At 45.3% G+C, this 16,682-nt stretch overlaps 1 protein-coding gene across 3 annotated transcripts in view; it reads right to left on the bottom strand.

The window, feature by feature from the left end:
• ADAMTS9 (ADAM metallopeptidase with thrombospondin type 1 motif 9) overlaps positions 1 to 15,938 on the bottom strand; it is a 170,698-nt gene extending 154,760 nt beyond the window's left edge. For all 3 annotated transcript variants that reach the window (XR_012788583.1, XM_075574259.1, XM_075574258.1), the window contains exons 1-3: positions 15,582 to 15,938; positions 14,727 to 15,100; positions 1,637 to 1,799 (exon numbers count right to left, since the gene is read on the bottom strand). Coding sequence is in view for 2 of the 3 variants with exons in the window: in XM_075574259.1 (XP_075430374.1) it covers positions 1,637 to 1,799; positions 14,727 to 15,100; positions 15,582 to 15,681 (637 nt within the window). In the remaining variant the exon portion in view is untranslated. The remainder of the gene's footprint in view (positions 1 to 1,636; positions 1,800 to 14,726; positions 15,101 to 15,581) is intronic.
• Positions 15,939 to 16,682: the final 744 nt, after the last annotated feature.

Raw genomic sequence — 16,682 nt, forward strand, 5'->3', positions numbered from 1 at the left:
ACCATTATTAGCTACAAGATCATGAAACTGATCTACCCTGCAAAGATAAAACAAAATACCCCATGGAGGAAAAGTTACAAGAGGAAAAGAACCTTGCAGAAACAGTGGGATTGCCACAATCAAATAGAAAGGTACTGTACTTCAACACGAAGGGAAATAGAGAAGCCTACAGAGATAAATACTTATTATACGGATCAAGTGACCAGGAAAAAAATAGTTACCAAAAGCATAACATTCTCTAAACACAAAGAGAAACATGTTTAAGGTCGAGACATAAATGGAACCTTGCTGGAATGTATATTGTACGCAGTGGGCAAACGCTTCACTCCATCATATTCTATCTAGCAAATCTGACGAACGGTGTTAAGGGGCTACACAGAATCTGATGTCCTACGTTCTGTACGGTAAAGTTAGGAAGATTTTTTTTCACTTCATAACAGAGTATACTGCTTAATTTTAGTCTATAATACATATAAAATGGAGAAGATAAAGCTATCGTTCAGTGTGTAAGCCATCAAAGGCATTTCAATCTATTTTAAAATCATTTTGGAAAATAGAACAATTTCCGGCATTATGGTACAGAGGCAAAAGACTAAAGTAGGGTTATGATAAATGATGGTTAGGTCAATCACATTTACAGAAGGGGATTATTCAGTATCATAATTCTGTCATCGTAAGAGGACAGTTGCATTTCTAAATCAGAAGCCAAAGGTGTTTGAGGTTATAGTACTGACATAGAAGTCAATCAACCATAATCAATGTAACAATTGTGAAGTTCCTTTGGGATGCATTAATCAGCCTCCACGTGCATTCATATCCCAAATCATATTCCAAAATCATTGAAACAACCTCAGTACATCATTTACGGTGATAGTTAATTCTGGTCCTAATGTTACAATAATGTTATAGGTCTCCCTCAACCCGACAAAAGGTTTGGGGTCACAGAGCACTTGTCAATTTATTTTAATATACAATTCACTCTTTGTTTATCTCTTATATATATCAAATGTGTAAATCACCAAATAGTACATTTAAGGGGAAAAACTAAGTAGTTATAGAAACCTTATTTTGATCATGCTAATTCTGAAGAATAGTTGTCAGTGTTGAACATACAGTATAGGGCACACACCAGTCAAGTGATTTCAAATAATCAAGACATTTTTGAAGCAATCCTTGTGTTTTCATTAAATTATCATTCCAGTAGTTGTATCCTTTGTCATATTAAGAAAGGCAAGATTACAATTCCCCAAAATGTGTTAGAATGGCGGCCAAGTGCAAGGATTGGTCAACTCAAAACAGGTACTGTACGTGTGCGAGGGTCCACTATGAAGAGCATTTTGTACGTAGTTATGCCATATTCATTAGGTTGTTTGTCATTGCTAAAATAACTGATGGCCAACATTTTCTGAAAGTAACCAAACTCTACCATAAATATTATTCTATAAAGTAGGTACACTGTATATGGGTCCTTGTGAATATGATGAAGCGTCCATTGTACCAGAAGGTTACAACTACGGTCCACTCCTTCCACTTCCCAATCAATGCACCCAATTTAAGGTATGTATATTTAGAAAGTCATAATTCCAGTATAAACGTTTAACAGAATGACATAAAAAAATTAAAATATATATTTTACCTGTAGTGTCACATGTATGTTTTTCCCTCGATAAGTCTTTTTGAGGCACGCTGAGTCTGTAGACAACATGTGGTCTATTGTGATCTTCTTCCAACTCACTTCCATCAACTGAGAGTAGCGGTTCTACAAAATAGTCCCTATCCTGAGACTTAAATGTCCCTAGCTGAAAAAAAAAAAAAACATATGGTAAATATATAAAATGACAGGATTGTTTTTATAAATCAGATATTCCTAAACAATATTAAATAAATACAATGAAAACGAATTTTGCTAATTTATTGCACTACTGTCATAGTTTTATCTACTGTAAGTATATTTTTATTCATATAGCACCATCAATGTACACAGCACTTGACAGAATTAGCAGACAGTACAGGGAGATAACATACAAAGTGTCAAAATGCATTAAACTGGAAGGTAACAATATGGAGTAGGGGGTTCCTGTTTTACAGAGTTCACAATCTAAATGGAATAATAAGAGACCTGCACAATACAAGTGCAAGGAGTAAACGCAGGTAGAGATGGGCAAATGTATTTTGCGGATTTGGATCCGCCTCGGACCGTCCGGTTCCTTGGGTCAGCGGATTTCCACGAATCAGTGTCAAAGGATGGTTCATCTTTTCCGGATTTTCCTTTTATCACTGATAATCCACATGGCGGATTTACAATCCATGGTCGGATTTTTAACAATCCGGAATCCGTGCACAGATTTTTTAACAATCCAACAATGGATTGCGGAATGTGCAGACTGGATTCTTAAAGACATGTCCGGTTTCTAGCCAATGGCGGTATTTGCAATTATCCGCACAGATTGAAATTGGAACAATCCGATGACTGATTTTACACCACAAACGGATTTTGAATGGGAAGTTGTAGAGATTTTGGGAAAACACTCTAGATACAGGTACAGTACAAACTAACCAAATGCTTTGCTGAAGACTTATGGCTTGAAGATGGGGAAGGATGTGAATTAGTAAATGTTTTGGGAGATGGGGGGAAGAGTTCCAGAGGTAACAAGCCACAAGTGTGTGAGGTTTCAGACATGGGAGTGCTGTAGAGCAGAGGAGCGCAATATTTCCCCCTGTGCCCCCCCTGCCGACTGTCCCCCTCTTCTTGCGCCCCCCCATTTTACCTTGGCTCTGGCGTCATGATGTCATGTTGCCATGGCGACTCGTCACCAGAAGCCGTCTGAACCAAGGTAAGGAGAAGTTACAGAGGCCTTAGCCGGTTCCCAGGCATTTAAAGTAAATGCCTTCAGGAAGTGCACGTGGCCTCTGTAACCCCTGGCTGCGCCCCCCAGTTTACGCACCCCTGCTGTAGAAAGGAGACAGCCTTCAGCAGAGTGTACGGGAAGGGGTATTGGGAGGGATTATAGCAGAGAGGTAAGAGGGGGTAAAAGAATGTAGAGCCGAAAAGGAAAATGTTATAGTTATTGCAGAATTTGATAGGGAGCCGTTGGAGGGATATCAGCAGGAGAGAGACAGACCTAGGAGTGAGCGGGCCAACAACAGTATTTTTAATAATTTTGTAGAGTATGTAGTTGGGAGACAGGAAGGCCAGAGAGGATGAGGTTGCATGCAATAGTGAAGACGGGAGACAATGAGGGCACGCACAAGTGTTATCATAGTAGAGCGACAGAGGGAAAAAGACAAATCCTGGCAGCATAGCAGGGGAAAAAATTAAATTAAAATTAAAAAAGACAAGAATTAGCAACAGCATGAATGTGAGAGCAAAAGGAAGGAGGATTCAAATATTACACCTAGGAAGCATGATTGGGAAACTGGATGACTGGTAGTGTTATTGACTGTAGAAAAGGGAACAATTGGGCCTGTTTGAGGTGGGATCATGAGCTCCATTTTAGATTTGTTAGATTTCAGGCACCGGAGGGAGAATAAGCATGGAATAGCAGAGATACAAATCAGTTTAGTTATCTCCCCCCCCCCTTAGTTAACATACATCTAGAATAATGTGCTTCACCAAAGTAATACGTCCATTTAGGATCCTGAGAAGCCTCATAGTGGTTCTGCTGCTGAGTAGTGGTGCTGCAGGACTTGGAATTGTTTCTGTAATTTCTGCATCTATTGCCAAAAACATTGGCAAGTACAAATTGTGGAACACCAGCAATTAAGACACGTATAGGAGTGCTGAATAAGTGACACATTTTCTGCTGGAAAACGAGCTTAATGAACAACCAGTGTGGTACAAATCAGCAGAAATCAAAGAATACTGAAGGTCGCTATTTAGCTCATTACCTGTGATTAAAAGCAGCAATCTGCACTATTATAACCAAAACAGATATTTTTTTAAATTTTAAACTTTTCAAAGAAAAAGAAAATGTTTCCCTTCCATCCAGTGGATACTGTATAAAACAATTAATTGATAGGATATCCAGAAAGTAAATAAGCAACACATAAGTTTCAATTATGCTGACTTTTTTTTGGAACATATACAGTATGACTTTTGAAAAAATAGTCAGCACTGATACTGAATAACACATATACAGGCATACCCCGCTTTAAGTACACTCACTTTAAGTACACTCGCGAGTAAGTACATATCGCCCAATAGGCAAACAGCAGCTCACGCATGCGCCTGTCAGCACGTCCTGAACAGCAATACCGGCTCCCTACCTGTACTGAAGCTGTGCGCAAGCGTGGAGACTATAGAGTCTGTTACAAATGCGTTATTTACATCAGTTATGCACATATATGATGATTGCAGTACAGTACATGCATCAATAAGTGGGAAAAGGTAGTGCTTCACTTTAAGTACATTTTCGCTTTACATACATGCTCCGGTCCCATTGTGTACGTTAATGCGGGGTATGCCTGTACAGATATCTACTGTATAACAGGTTGCTCATTTGAAAAAATCATTTGACCAAATGTATGTTGTTTGTTTATTTATAAGATAATATCAAAAGAAATAGGCACTACAATATAGTTATCTAAAAAATAGAGTGGAAATATGCCATTGGTTTATATATTTTGTCATTCTCCTTGGAATTTATAATATAAGCATTAAGCGATAAAACCATAATTTCAGGTGGAAGTGGAAGCCATATTTTCTGCACAGAAAATGTTACATACACCAGAAGATCTCTAAGAGTCAATATACAGACCATAAAAAAAGTGTATTAAAAAGTTATGCTTAAATGCATTAGGAAATATGGTGCAAAACTGAAGTATTCTTCATTTCCACAAATCATTGATAATAATTTGGTGATCTTTTCTCATTTTTATAGGAGAGATTTTTCATTACAACTGCTTTCCTCTTTCACTGTCACACTCAGATCATCAGTTACATTGTAATCATGCAACGTAAGAAATATCATTATATTGTATGCAATGCTACTGTATGGCGGCTGATGTTTGCACAGGAAGTGGGAATAAGACACACAAATGTCTAAGGGAAACAGTAAATCTTCTAATCTTCAATCTCTAGAACAACATTCCTTGTATAAACATAGGCTGCTTAACCCACTCAGTGCTAGATACATTAAGAGTATTATGCTGCTGGATCCTCTCATTCGTTAATGCCCTACTGTCGACAATCACATCTCCATCAGTGGAGAAGAGGAGGCACAACACTACGTGCTCTTTGATGGTTCTCACAAGTTCTCATGCAGCGATAAAAGCCGTACTGTGTGCAGTAAAGTCATTCAAGTGACTGGGATTTCACCACAGCAAGACCCGAATAAGCCCCTCTCTCTCCGCCAGTCCCTGGCATACCACATAATGGGGAGTCTCACTGTATAATCCAAAGCGAAAAGGAACACAGTATAAAGAGGTGGATCCCAAGAAACCGCAGGAGACTTTGTACATACTGGTTGGTTCCCACACTAAGGAAGGCCCTTTTTACAACTGGGTTTGCAGTGCTTCACGAAGCAGAGCAAGGATCTCTAGGTAGCAACATGGGCACCAATACACACAGGGACGCCGACAGGAGGAGAGGGGGAGGGGAGGAGGGCATACACAGGACTACTGTCCTGGGTCGGGCGAGTCAGAGGGCCGGGGCAAACTGCCAGTGACCATAACATGTGCCAGATCCACTGGAGTCATGTGAATATGCACATCTGCGAGCACAAATCAATCAGGCCCACTTGGCTCCCCCTCTCCCCAAAGCAATACCTTTACCCCAGGCCCAAAGCTCCTTGTCCCCCCCGCCATAACTTTCCTGCCCCCCCCTAAAGCAACCCAATTACACCATTGTGAGTGGGGATTAACAGGGGGAGGACCTGCTCCCTTTATTTGTCCTAGGGCCCCAAGATTTCTGTTGGCGGCACTGAATACAGACAAGAAGGTGTGTGTATATATATATATATGTAGAGGTAACTGTACCGTGTTAGCCGAGCTTTGCTAATCAAAAACGAATAGACGATACTGTTCTGTGGCTAACTAAATGCTTTTATTTGTGGCGCTTTCGAGATACACTGATCTCTTCTTCCGGCGCTGTTACAATGAATAAAGCAGGCAAGGGTTTCACTTAAAAACAGTGTATCTTGGAATGTTATCTGTGACCAGAGCCTATCCCTCCCCCGTGTGTAGTATGCGATTTATGACTTGAGGTGTTAAATAGTTCCTGAATGTTAGTGATGTAAGAGTGTGTGTGTATTTATGGGACTGCGCCGGTGTTGTATTGACATAATTTCCCTGTCATTGGCAAAGCGGAAGACGCACAACGCAAACTACATGCGGAGAGACAGTGGGGAGTATACTGAGCCGAGCTGGGGACTGTCTGAGTATTATACGCAAATCTGCGAGCTATCAGCCATTGTTTGTGAGTTGAAGCCACAATTGATTTTATTAGTGTAATAAATTGTTCAAGCAATATTACACCAGGAGAGTGCGCCTCTCTTTTCTCTTGCCGTTTTAGTTTTTTACAGATCTTTACTGGGATCAGTTTCCCTTATGGAGAAGGCTGCCAGGAACTCCCAAATCTCCACTTTGGAACATTTATTTTTTATTTCTTGCTTGGACTTTATACAAGGACTGATTATATTTTATTGTGTTCAGGTATTTTCTCTGTTGACAGGATTAGTGTGTTATAGGTTCCTTCTGTTATATTTAAGTCCTTATAGAGTCATTTTTATTAGATTTTGTTCATTTTAGTGCTGTTTTATATTTTAGGTCTCTCTCTCTCTCTCTCTCTCTCTCTCTCTCTCTCTCTCTCTCTCTCTCTCTCTCTCTCTCTCTCTCTCTCTCTCTCTCCTCTCTCTCTCTCTCTCACTCTCTCTCTCTCTCTCTCTCTCTCTCTCTCTCTCTCTCTCTCTCCTCTCTCTCTCTCTCTCTCTCTCTCTATATAATATATATATATATGCAAATATAGCTGTATCCTGTGGAGGGTTTTTGTCACTTTTTTTACTCACCATAACTTAACTCAGTATTATGGAATATCTTATACTATATTAGTGAAAGCACTGTATGTTTGCCTGCCTGCCTGCATGCATGCATGCCTGCCTGCTGGATGTCCGGTGTCCCTAGCGGCAATCTCATTGGTCCCTTGGCCCGCCCGCCCCCGCACACCTCTCATTGGCCTCACACACTCACACCACCCCCTTGGCCCGCCCCCCACACCTCTCATTGGCCTGAGGCGGAGTGACGGCATCACCTCTTCCCCCTCCCCAGCGGCATCACCTCTTCCCCCTCCCCAGCGGCATCACCTCTTCCCCCTCCCCAGCGGCATCACCTCTTCCCCCTCCCCAGCGGCATCACCTCTTCCCCCTCCCCAGCGGCATCACCTCTTCCCCCTCCCCAGCGGCATCACCTCTTCCCCCTCCCCAGCGGCATCACCTCTTCCCCCTCCCCAGCGGCATCACCTCTTCCCCCTCCCCAGCGGCATCACCTCTTCCCCCTCCCCAGCGGCATCACCTCTTCCCCCTCCCCAGCGGCATCACCTCTTCCCCCTCCCCAGCGGCATCACCTCTCCCCCTCCCCAGCGGCATCACCTCTCCCCCCTCACCGCTCCAAATCACCTCTCCCCGCTCCAAATCACCTCTCCCCGCTCCAAATCACCTCTCCCCCCTCCCCGCTCCAAATCACCTCGCTTCCCGCAGCTGCCACGCGGCGCGTAAGATGGCGGACCCCCTTCCTCCCTCGCGGCGCGTAAGATGGCGGCGGCTGGAAGGACCCCCCTTCCTCCCTCGCGGCGCCGAGTCAGACGGTGGCGGCGCCCGGAAGTACAGGTAGGTGTCGCTCCCCACCTCCGGCGCCAAACGGAACTGAGAAAGGGCGCATTGTGTGTGTGTGTGTGTGTGTGTGTGTCACTGTCCACTGCCCCCCCCTCCTATCCACTGCCCCCCCCTCCTGTCCACTGACCCCCCCTCCTGTCCCCCCTCCTGTCCACTGCCCCCCCCCTCCTGTCCACTGCCCCCCCCCTCCTGTCCACTGCCCCCCCCCCCTCCTGTCCACTGCCCCCCCCCCCTCCTGTCCACTGCCCCCCCCCCCTCCTGTCCACTGCCCCCCCCCCCCTCCTGTCCACTGCCCCCCCCCCCCCCTCCTGTCCACTGCCCCCCCCCCCTCCTGTCCACTGCCCCCCCCCCTCCTGTCCACTGCCCCCCCCCCCTCCTGTCCACTGCCCCCCCCTCCTGTCCACTGCCCCCCCCCCTGTCCACTGCCCCCCCCCCTCCTGTCCACTGCCCCCCCCCCTCCTGTCCACTGCCCCCCCCCCCTCCTGTCCACTGCCCCCCCCCCCTCCTGTCCACTGCCCCCCCCCCCCCTCCTGTCCACTGCCCCCCCCCTCCTGTCCACTGCCCCCCCCTCCTGTCCACTGCCCCCCCCCCTCCTGTCCACTGCCCCCTCCCTCCTGTCCACTGCCCCCCCCCTCCTGTCCACTGCCCCCCCCCCCCCCTCCTGTCCACTGCCCCCCCCCCTCCTGTCCACTGCAGGAAATGCAGGGGGAGGAATCCATGCCTTTGAGGCGCCCCCCCCCTCCTGTCCACTGCCCCCCCTCCTGTCCACTGCCCCCCCCCCCCCTCCTGTCCACTGCCCCCCCCCCCCCCCTCCTGTCCACTGCCCCCCCCCCCCCCTCCTGTCCACTGCCCCCCCCCCTCCTGTCCACTGCCCCCCCTCCTGTCCACTGCCCCCCCCCCCTCCTGTCCACTGCCCCCCCCCCCCCCTCCTGTCCACTGCCCCCCCCCCCCCTCCTGTCCACTGCCCCCCCCCCTCCTGTCCACTGCCCCCCCCCCCTCCTGTCCACTGCCCCCCCCCTCCTGTCCACTGCCCCCCCCCTCCTGTCCACTGCCCCCTCCTGTCCACTGCCCCCCCCTGTCCACTGCCCCCCCCCCCTCCTGTCCACTGCCCCCCCCCTCCTGTCCACTGCCCCCCCCTCCTGTCCACTGCCCCCTCCCTCCTGTCCACTGCCCCCCCCCCTCCTGTCCACTGCCCCCCCCTCCTGTCCACTGCCCCCCCCCCCTCCTGTCCACTGCCCCCCCCCTCCTGTCCACTGCAGGAAATGCAGGGGGAGGAATCCATGCCTTTGAGGCGCCCCCCCCCTCCCTTTGACGCCCCCCCCCCCTCCCTTTGACGCCCCCCCCCCCTCCCTTTGACGCCCCCCCCCTCCCTTTGACGCCCCCCCCCCTCCCTTTGACGCCCCCCCCCCCTCCCTTTGACGCCCCCCCCCCTCCCTTTGACGCCCCCCCCCCTCCCTTTGACGCCCCCCCCTCCCTTTGACGCCCCCCCCCTCCCTTTGACCCCCCCCCCTCCCTTTGACCCCCCCCCCTCCCTTTGACCCCCCCCCCTCCCTTTGACGCCCCCCCCTGCCTTTGACGCCCCCCCCTGCCTTTGACGCCCCGCGCGCACACAAAGCCTGACTGACGCACGCACACACTGACTGAGGCACACACTGACTGTGTGTGCGTCAGTCAGTCTGTGTGTGTTTGTGTTTCTGCCTCAGACTCACTGACGCGCGAGCAAACACACAGTGACTGACGCACACACGCTACATGAAGCTGTAAAGGAGGGAGGGAGGGGGGGGACTGGATTGATGTGAATGGGGGACAAACAGAGAGAGGGGGGAGGAGAGAGAGGAACGGGAACATTACATCCCGGGCAACGCCGGGTCTCTCAGCTAGTATATATATATATATATATATAGACCTAAAATATAAAACAGCACTAAAATGAATGAATATATATATACACATACATACATACACACACACATATGGACTGTGTATATACACACACACATACACTGTATGTGTGACTGGGTTCTGACTAATATCTGCTTTATCTGAAGTGTGTGTATACACTGTATATGTGTTTCTATATATGAATTAAGTTGCAATAGCAGTGTTAATTCAAGGGTAAAAGGGGACGATAGACAGCACTCTGATAGTGTTAAATATATGCAATTGCAGGGTGCATGGAACAAAAGGGGACCCTTATTCCCCTGTATAGTACTAACAAATCTAAGTAAGTACCAGCACTCACTGTCTAATAGCTAAATGATGAAAACAGTTGTAATGCAGAATAAACATTTAATAATAAAATGAACCAGAAATAAATGAAATGTGTTTGCAGAAACCAGTATCATAAATGGGCATGTCACAAAGTGAGGGGTGGGGGGGGGGGGGGGGGGGGGGGGGGGAGGAAAAGGGGAAAAAACATGAAACACAAGGAATATACACAAAAAACAGAGAACAGAAAGTATGCTAGGGGGGCGACGTTTCGAGGGACTACCTCTTCATCTGGCCCATTCCCCCTGGTCCAAAAGGACAGAGAGGTACTTCCCTAAGCCTCCCTTCCCCTATACCTGGTCAAATCAGACACCCCTGAAAATAGATAGCAAACATATAGTGTAGGCTAAATACAGCTAAACAGCTAATAGCAGGGCAGCAAGAATCCACTAATGGTACAGTTAAAGCTGAACACAGCTTGCAAGAAAGCAGCTTGCAGATGAGCACCAGGAGTCCACACAGTCAGTGAAAGGTTAATGAGAAAAGTAAATGAAGTGATCAAACCCTCAGTGGCTCTGCTCCTTCAGCTGCTCGTGTGGAGTGCTCATTTGCAAGCTGCTTTCTTGCAAGCTGTGTTCAGCTTTAACTGTACCATTAGTGGATTCTTGCTGCCCTGCTATTAGCTGTTTAGCTGTATTTAGCCTACACTATATGTTTGCTATCTATTTTCAGGGGTGTCTGATTTGACCAGGTATAGGGGAAGGGAGGCTTAGGGAAGTACCTCTCGGTCCTTTTGGACCAGGGGGAATGGGCCAGATGAAGAGGTAGTCCCTCGAAACGTCGCCCCCCTAGCATACTTTCCGTTCTCCCGGTTTTTGTGTATATTCCTTGTGTTTCATGTTTTTTCCCCTCCCCCCCCCCCCCCCACCCACCCCTCACCCCTCACTTTGTGACATGCCCATTTATGATACTGGTTTCTGCAAACTCATTTCATTTATTTCTGGTTCATTTTATTATTAAATGTTTATTCTGCATTACAACTGTTTTCATCATTTAGCTATTAGACAGTGAGTGCTGGTACTTACGTAGATTTGTTAGCAGTGTTAATTCAGTTGCAATAGTGCAGAGTAAATGAGTACTTTGGACTAACAATTGATATTATAAGGAAAGCTTTCGAGAGTTCTCCTCCCTGCCTCGAGTGTGCCAGTTCTACATCTACATATGACGTTGGGATCTGACTGCAAACTTACAATAGATGCTGCCTTTTAGTCTTAAAATGTATTTCATGTGAAAGCACATCAGCTGTGTGTGGAAGGAAGGGGTGTGGTTACCAAAGCTCACACTGATTGGCTTATCCCTGGTGGTCATGGTATTTACACAAGTGCTTCTGGAACTTGTAGTTTATCTACCTGTAAATACTATACTATTTGAAGAGGTGCAGTACTACAACTCCCAGAAGCCACTGCAGAGAAAGGCGATCACATGAAAAGCAGCAATCTTAGGCCACGATAATAGTGCGCGTGACAGCGCGTGAGACGCGAACAAATACAGCAGCTCTATTGGGCTCGCCATAGTGCGCGCGCGCAAGAGCAACTGCGTGGCCGAATTTTAAAGAGACAAACTATTGTTTTTTTCACGCGACGACCGCGTCACGTGAACTGTTCAGCCAATGAGGGCGAACCAGTCTGGTGATGTAACAGCCACGTCTCCCCATCAGAGTGCAGGGATTGCTCGGGCCACAGGCGTGCGCGACTTCATGCGCTCCGTCGCGCACGCACCTGCAAGACGCCATGCGCTCCATCGCGCATGCGCCTGCACTGTAAACAAAGCCTTAAAACACAGACGCCAGGAGTTCATTTTTAGGCACTTGAACGACGAGGTGCTTGGGATTTTTCCACAACTGCCTGTGTGTATCAACAAAGTAGTTCATCATATACCCAATGAAGGACCCCGACAGGTTCAAAATCTTGTAACAGATCAATTACTTGTTGGTCCAATAAAAGGTATCATACCCCCTACTCCCTCTCCTTCCTTTGTTACTACATATAAATAAAGACTTCTTCTCCACAATGTACGTATCAACTGCATATGACCCAATTAATTAGATTTTGGCTTTATGGGCCAGTTATGATATTTTAATATAAAAATACTGCCTTCAAAAACTGAACTCAGTTCAAGTCTGTGAGACTGACTTCCAGGTCTAAGTGTATATTCATAGATTTGGGAGATTCCTGAGGCGCAACCTCCAAGGATCAAAATCAGTGTGATTATCTGGACCAGATAATGGTTATTGCAATGGAAATGTACTAATTTTTATGAGTAGGACTCCAGTGAAGCCTATGGGGACAAATCAGACAGGCCGACTCCAAATCAGTGAAACTCACAGTGAGAGTTGACGGGTCAGGGCAGTGGATGCCCCGTTTATTTGTGACAAGGCACTTATCAGGATCCAGCACCATCCTAAGTTAGGCTGCGCTTATCGTGCAGGCTACATTAACTGCGACGCGACTGGTGACGTCACCCTTCGCCGTTGCAAAAGTTGTAATTCAATTGTAGCAACGTTGCTGGCTGCAAGGGGCGGTGATGTCATGTTGTTATGTGATTGGCTTATTGCCGTCACGTGGTGCGGCCGTCACGGTAAAAATCAAATTAAATTGATTTCAGCGATTTTGGTAGCTGTGTCGCGCCTACTATAGGCGCACATGGCGGATTACATTTGTTTGTTTTGACGCGGTGCTGTAGCCGGGAATATAAGGGCGGCCTAAAATTTGAGTACTGGGAACCAAAAATAACATCTTGACTAATTACTTTAAATCATTAAAATGAGCGAGACTGCCTTCCAATCAGTGACATGGCTATATTGGCACCAGCTGCGAAATTATTTAGCTGGGCTCTAGCACTACCTTACACCACATTCAAGTATTATGGTAAAAATTCCAGTGATCATGCCTTGTTGTTAAATGTTGTTCCAATGAGACAGCGTGCCTGACAAATTCAAATTACTGCACTGCTTACTCTGCATGACCAAAAATATGTATTAATAATCATTATTATAATAATAAATCATTTTGTGTCATATTTCAGAGCGGGCTGCACCGAGTATTTATACTCAGTAACACTGAAGTCGTAAAATAAACCATGGGTGCTCAACTCCTGTCCTCAAGTGCCCCCTCCCCCAAACAGCTCAGGTTTTCAGGATATCCCTGCTTTGACTGAGCCACCAGTGCTGAAGCAGTGATATCCTAAAAAAAAAACCTGACCTGTTGGGTGGGGGCGCTTGAGGACTGGAGTTGAGCACCCCTGAAATAACCTACACGTTAAAACATAGATTCAGTACATTTTGCAGGCAACCCTTATGTTGGAGTTTGCTTTAATTTCAGGGTCTATCCAGAACTAAAGAGGTAAGTGGGATACATTTGCACTAGACAGAGCTTGTTGCCCTTTATAGCAAGATTTAGAGCATCCAGCCTCCTATATTCAAGCCCTTAAGGTAGTACTGTAGTGCTCTAAAGAGTACCATTACCTCCTTCTAAACAACAACACTTGAACATGTTTGAGATCAGGGATTTTAGAAAGTGCATCATACCAGGATCCTTATTTGCATCATCATGCCGAGAACTAATAACATGTTATAAAGTTTATATGTTACACTGTATAGCCATCCCTTAAATCCTGGCTCCCTTTCTTATTAAAGCCCCGCCTGCCAAACAAATGACAACAACATATTGGGTCGCAGCCCCTCGTGTCTCTGTGTGCAGGACTTCGATCTAACGGGAACCAGCGATTTATTCCGCGTGTTGCGATTCGTCCCCAGACCGGTGATCTACTGGGGAGTTTTCTTAAAAGGATTTATGGCCGGAGTTCGAAGAGTGCTGCAGAACATCTACTGCTGCTGTGTGAGTATTAATACCAGCGACACCCTACATCGCAACATTACAGGGGCAGAACAAACCTCAAAACAACATAAGCACCATTGCAATGATTAAGCTATTTGGATCTGGATCTTATTTACATTGGGTAAAAAGTGTGTGTGTGGTGTGTGTGTGTTACCCAATGTAAATAAGAAAAGGTTTATTTACTAGTATCTATTTGCAGATCAGTGAATGTGCAGTCAGCACACGCTCCTCTCAAACCCTTGTGCGCCCTTGAATTCCCTTATTTGAAGTACTCTGCCTTGGCACCTCCCTCCCATGCTCTCTGTGTCCAACCTCCCGGCTTCCGCCTCCTATTACTATCCCCAGCATCACGTCACCGCTGCTCTCCGCTGCCTATTATCCCTGGGAGAGCACAGTGTGAAAGATCAAACCCCTAGTGACACCAAAAGGAAAATAATTCACCTTACTGCAGCCTCCACAGCTTAATGATACTCTAAAACGCCTCTTATTAGGAGGTGAAGTATAAAAATCAGGAGCTGCTCTACATAGTATCCAATATGTGAATACTTTGATAATATTCTTACCTTTGCTATTAGAAACTATCAATTTATGTGCAAAGATACCTACAGTATTTGTCACAGTGAGAAATTCATAGATACACTGTTAATAAAAAATGTAATTCTGTAATATTATTGTGGTTGTATAGTAGATTAGATATCAGATTCATTTAAAAGGTGTATAATACAAGTTTGCAGTCTGATAATTAAACCATTTAGCATCTGAAATGTAAAAGAAATAAGTAAAAGACAACACTTACCATCCCTGAACAAAGGCTTATTACTGCAGTGTGATCTGATCTGGTGTTTACATGTCCACTGTAAAAACAGTGTCCAACATCACGGTCCTCACTGTAAAAGTTGCTTTGGTTGTCCCTAGGTTCTCCAAAGAGGATGACAGTGAAAAGTGGTGCAATAAATCCAGAGTTGGCTGTTAGATTGAAAATAAACTGCTGGCCAAAGGCTGAGAGTCTGTAGTGTGTCCTAGAAGAGGCCCAGGGGTCAGTGTCAGGGTTTGAATTAACACTCCTTTTTTTCCTTTTGAAGTGCATGTTGGTAGGAAAGGCTTCACCAAACTCATTCACTCGAGTGGGAGTCACTATTTCATATTCACCCAGCTTCTCTAGCAGTTTAGCTACAACAGTAAGATACACAGAGGCAGCATTATTGTAGCACAGCATTAAAACAGATCATATACATTTCCATGTATTCCTGCTTAACCCCCACCCCCTCCAAACCCCCCACCATCTTCAATATGTGAAACACAATCAGATTGCAGATGATGCTTCAAATTTAGTGCTCATTTATTTTACAACTTCTAAGTGTATGTAATATGAATATTGGAAAAGCAAACAGTGTATTGCAAAACAACAGCGGGAAATTCATTTTCTATTTACAGTTACATAGTAGATGAGGTTGAAAAAAGACATATGTCCATGGAGTTCAATCTATGTTGAATTAAGGCAACAGACACTCATCCTATATTTGCATTTACAGCATATTAATCCAAAGGAAGGCAAACATTCTTCTTTTAACACTGATCCTACATATCTGATGTCCCTAATTCAGTTCTCCCTGAATGGCTCTCAAGACCCACGGAGTGTGGAAAGTGTTACCTTGTCTTGGGTGCAGATGAGATTTTCTTGCTGTTGCTGCTACATTGAAGAAGTCCTCCAGTAATGTAACTAATCCCAGTACCCAAAAGACAAGATGCATGTTTGTCCGTAGGAAGCAGTCTTTGCTGTTCTCCCTCTTGCTCTGCTCCAAATCCTGTCCTATCCCCAGATTCTAAACTCCTGAATCAAGGGGACTAGCCCTTGAGTCTGCTTTAACATTCACCAGGGGGAGAGAGGTTCTCAGGAATCGCGCACCGCATATCAGACAAACCAGCATAGTGTATAGGAAGACAGAGGCTCAGAAACAGGCTCCTATTTGGTGTGCTTACTATTTTTTCTTTGCTTGAGTAACTGGAAGAATGCAGTCTCAGGAATAGCCAGGGAGGTGGGGCGTCCAAGGAGGTCTACGCCCAAGGGAGGAGCCAGCAGAGGGAATGTCAATTCGGAACTGCCTGTCTCACTACTAATAATTTAGTGTCAGATAAATGAGTGCTTCAGTATTAGGTGATAACTTTGTTTATTTGGACTAACAAGAGGTGTTTTAGGGCAAGCTTTCGAGAGTTCTGCCTCTTCCTCAGGTCAAGCGATACTAAGGTACAATGATTCCTAATACTAAACGGATAATGTGAATGACAACTAGCTGTGTTTTTTTTTTTTTTTTTAATGCGTGATTATAATCACAGGCACCACATTTTGTGATGCACTGCACGGATTTCTCATAGAGCCTTTCTCTGCCATTACAGTAATCAAAACTTTTCTAAACACTTTTTTGCTTGTATGGATTTAAGAAAGCTGTATGCAAAAATATCATTATTATTATTGTTATTTTTTTTCAAGTCATTGTTTGTTATATTCAAATATATATACGCACACCACAAACTTTATTTACACATACATACGTATGTATGTGTGTACATATACATGTGTGTGTGTGTATATATATATATATATATATATATATATATATATATATATATATATATATATATACATATACATATATATATATATATATATATATATATATATATATATATATATACACACACACACACATATATACACACACAGTTTGATAATCACAACAAATGGTTTATTGTG

Source organism: Ascaphus truei, chromosome 17 (genome assembly GCF_040206685.1).
Source record: "Ascaphus truei isolate aAscTru1 chromosome 17, aAscTru1.hap1, whole genome shotgun sequence".
NCBI classification, from domain to species: Eukaryota; Metazoa; Chordata; class Amphibia; order Anura; family Ascaphidae; genus Ascaphus; species Ascaphus truei.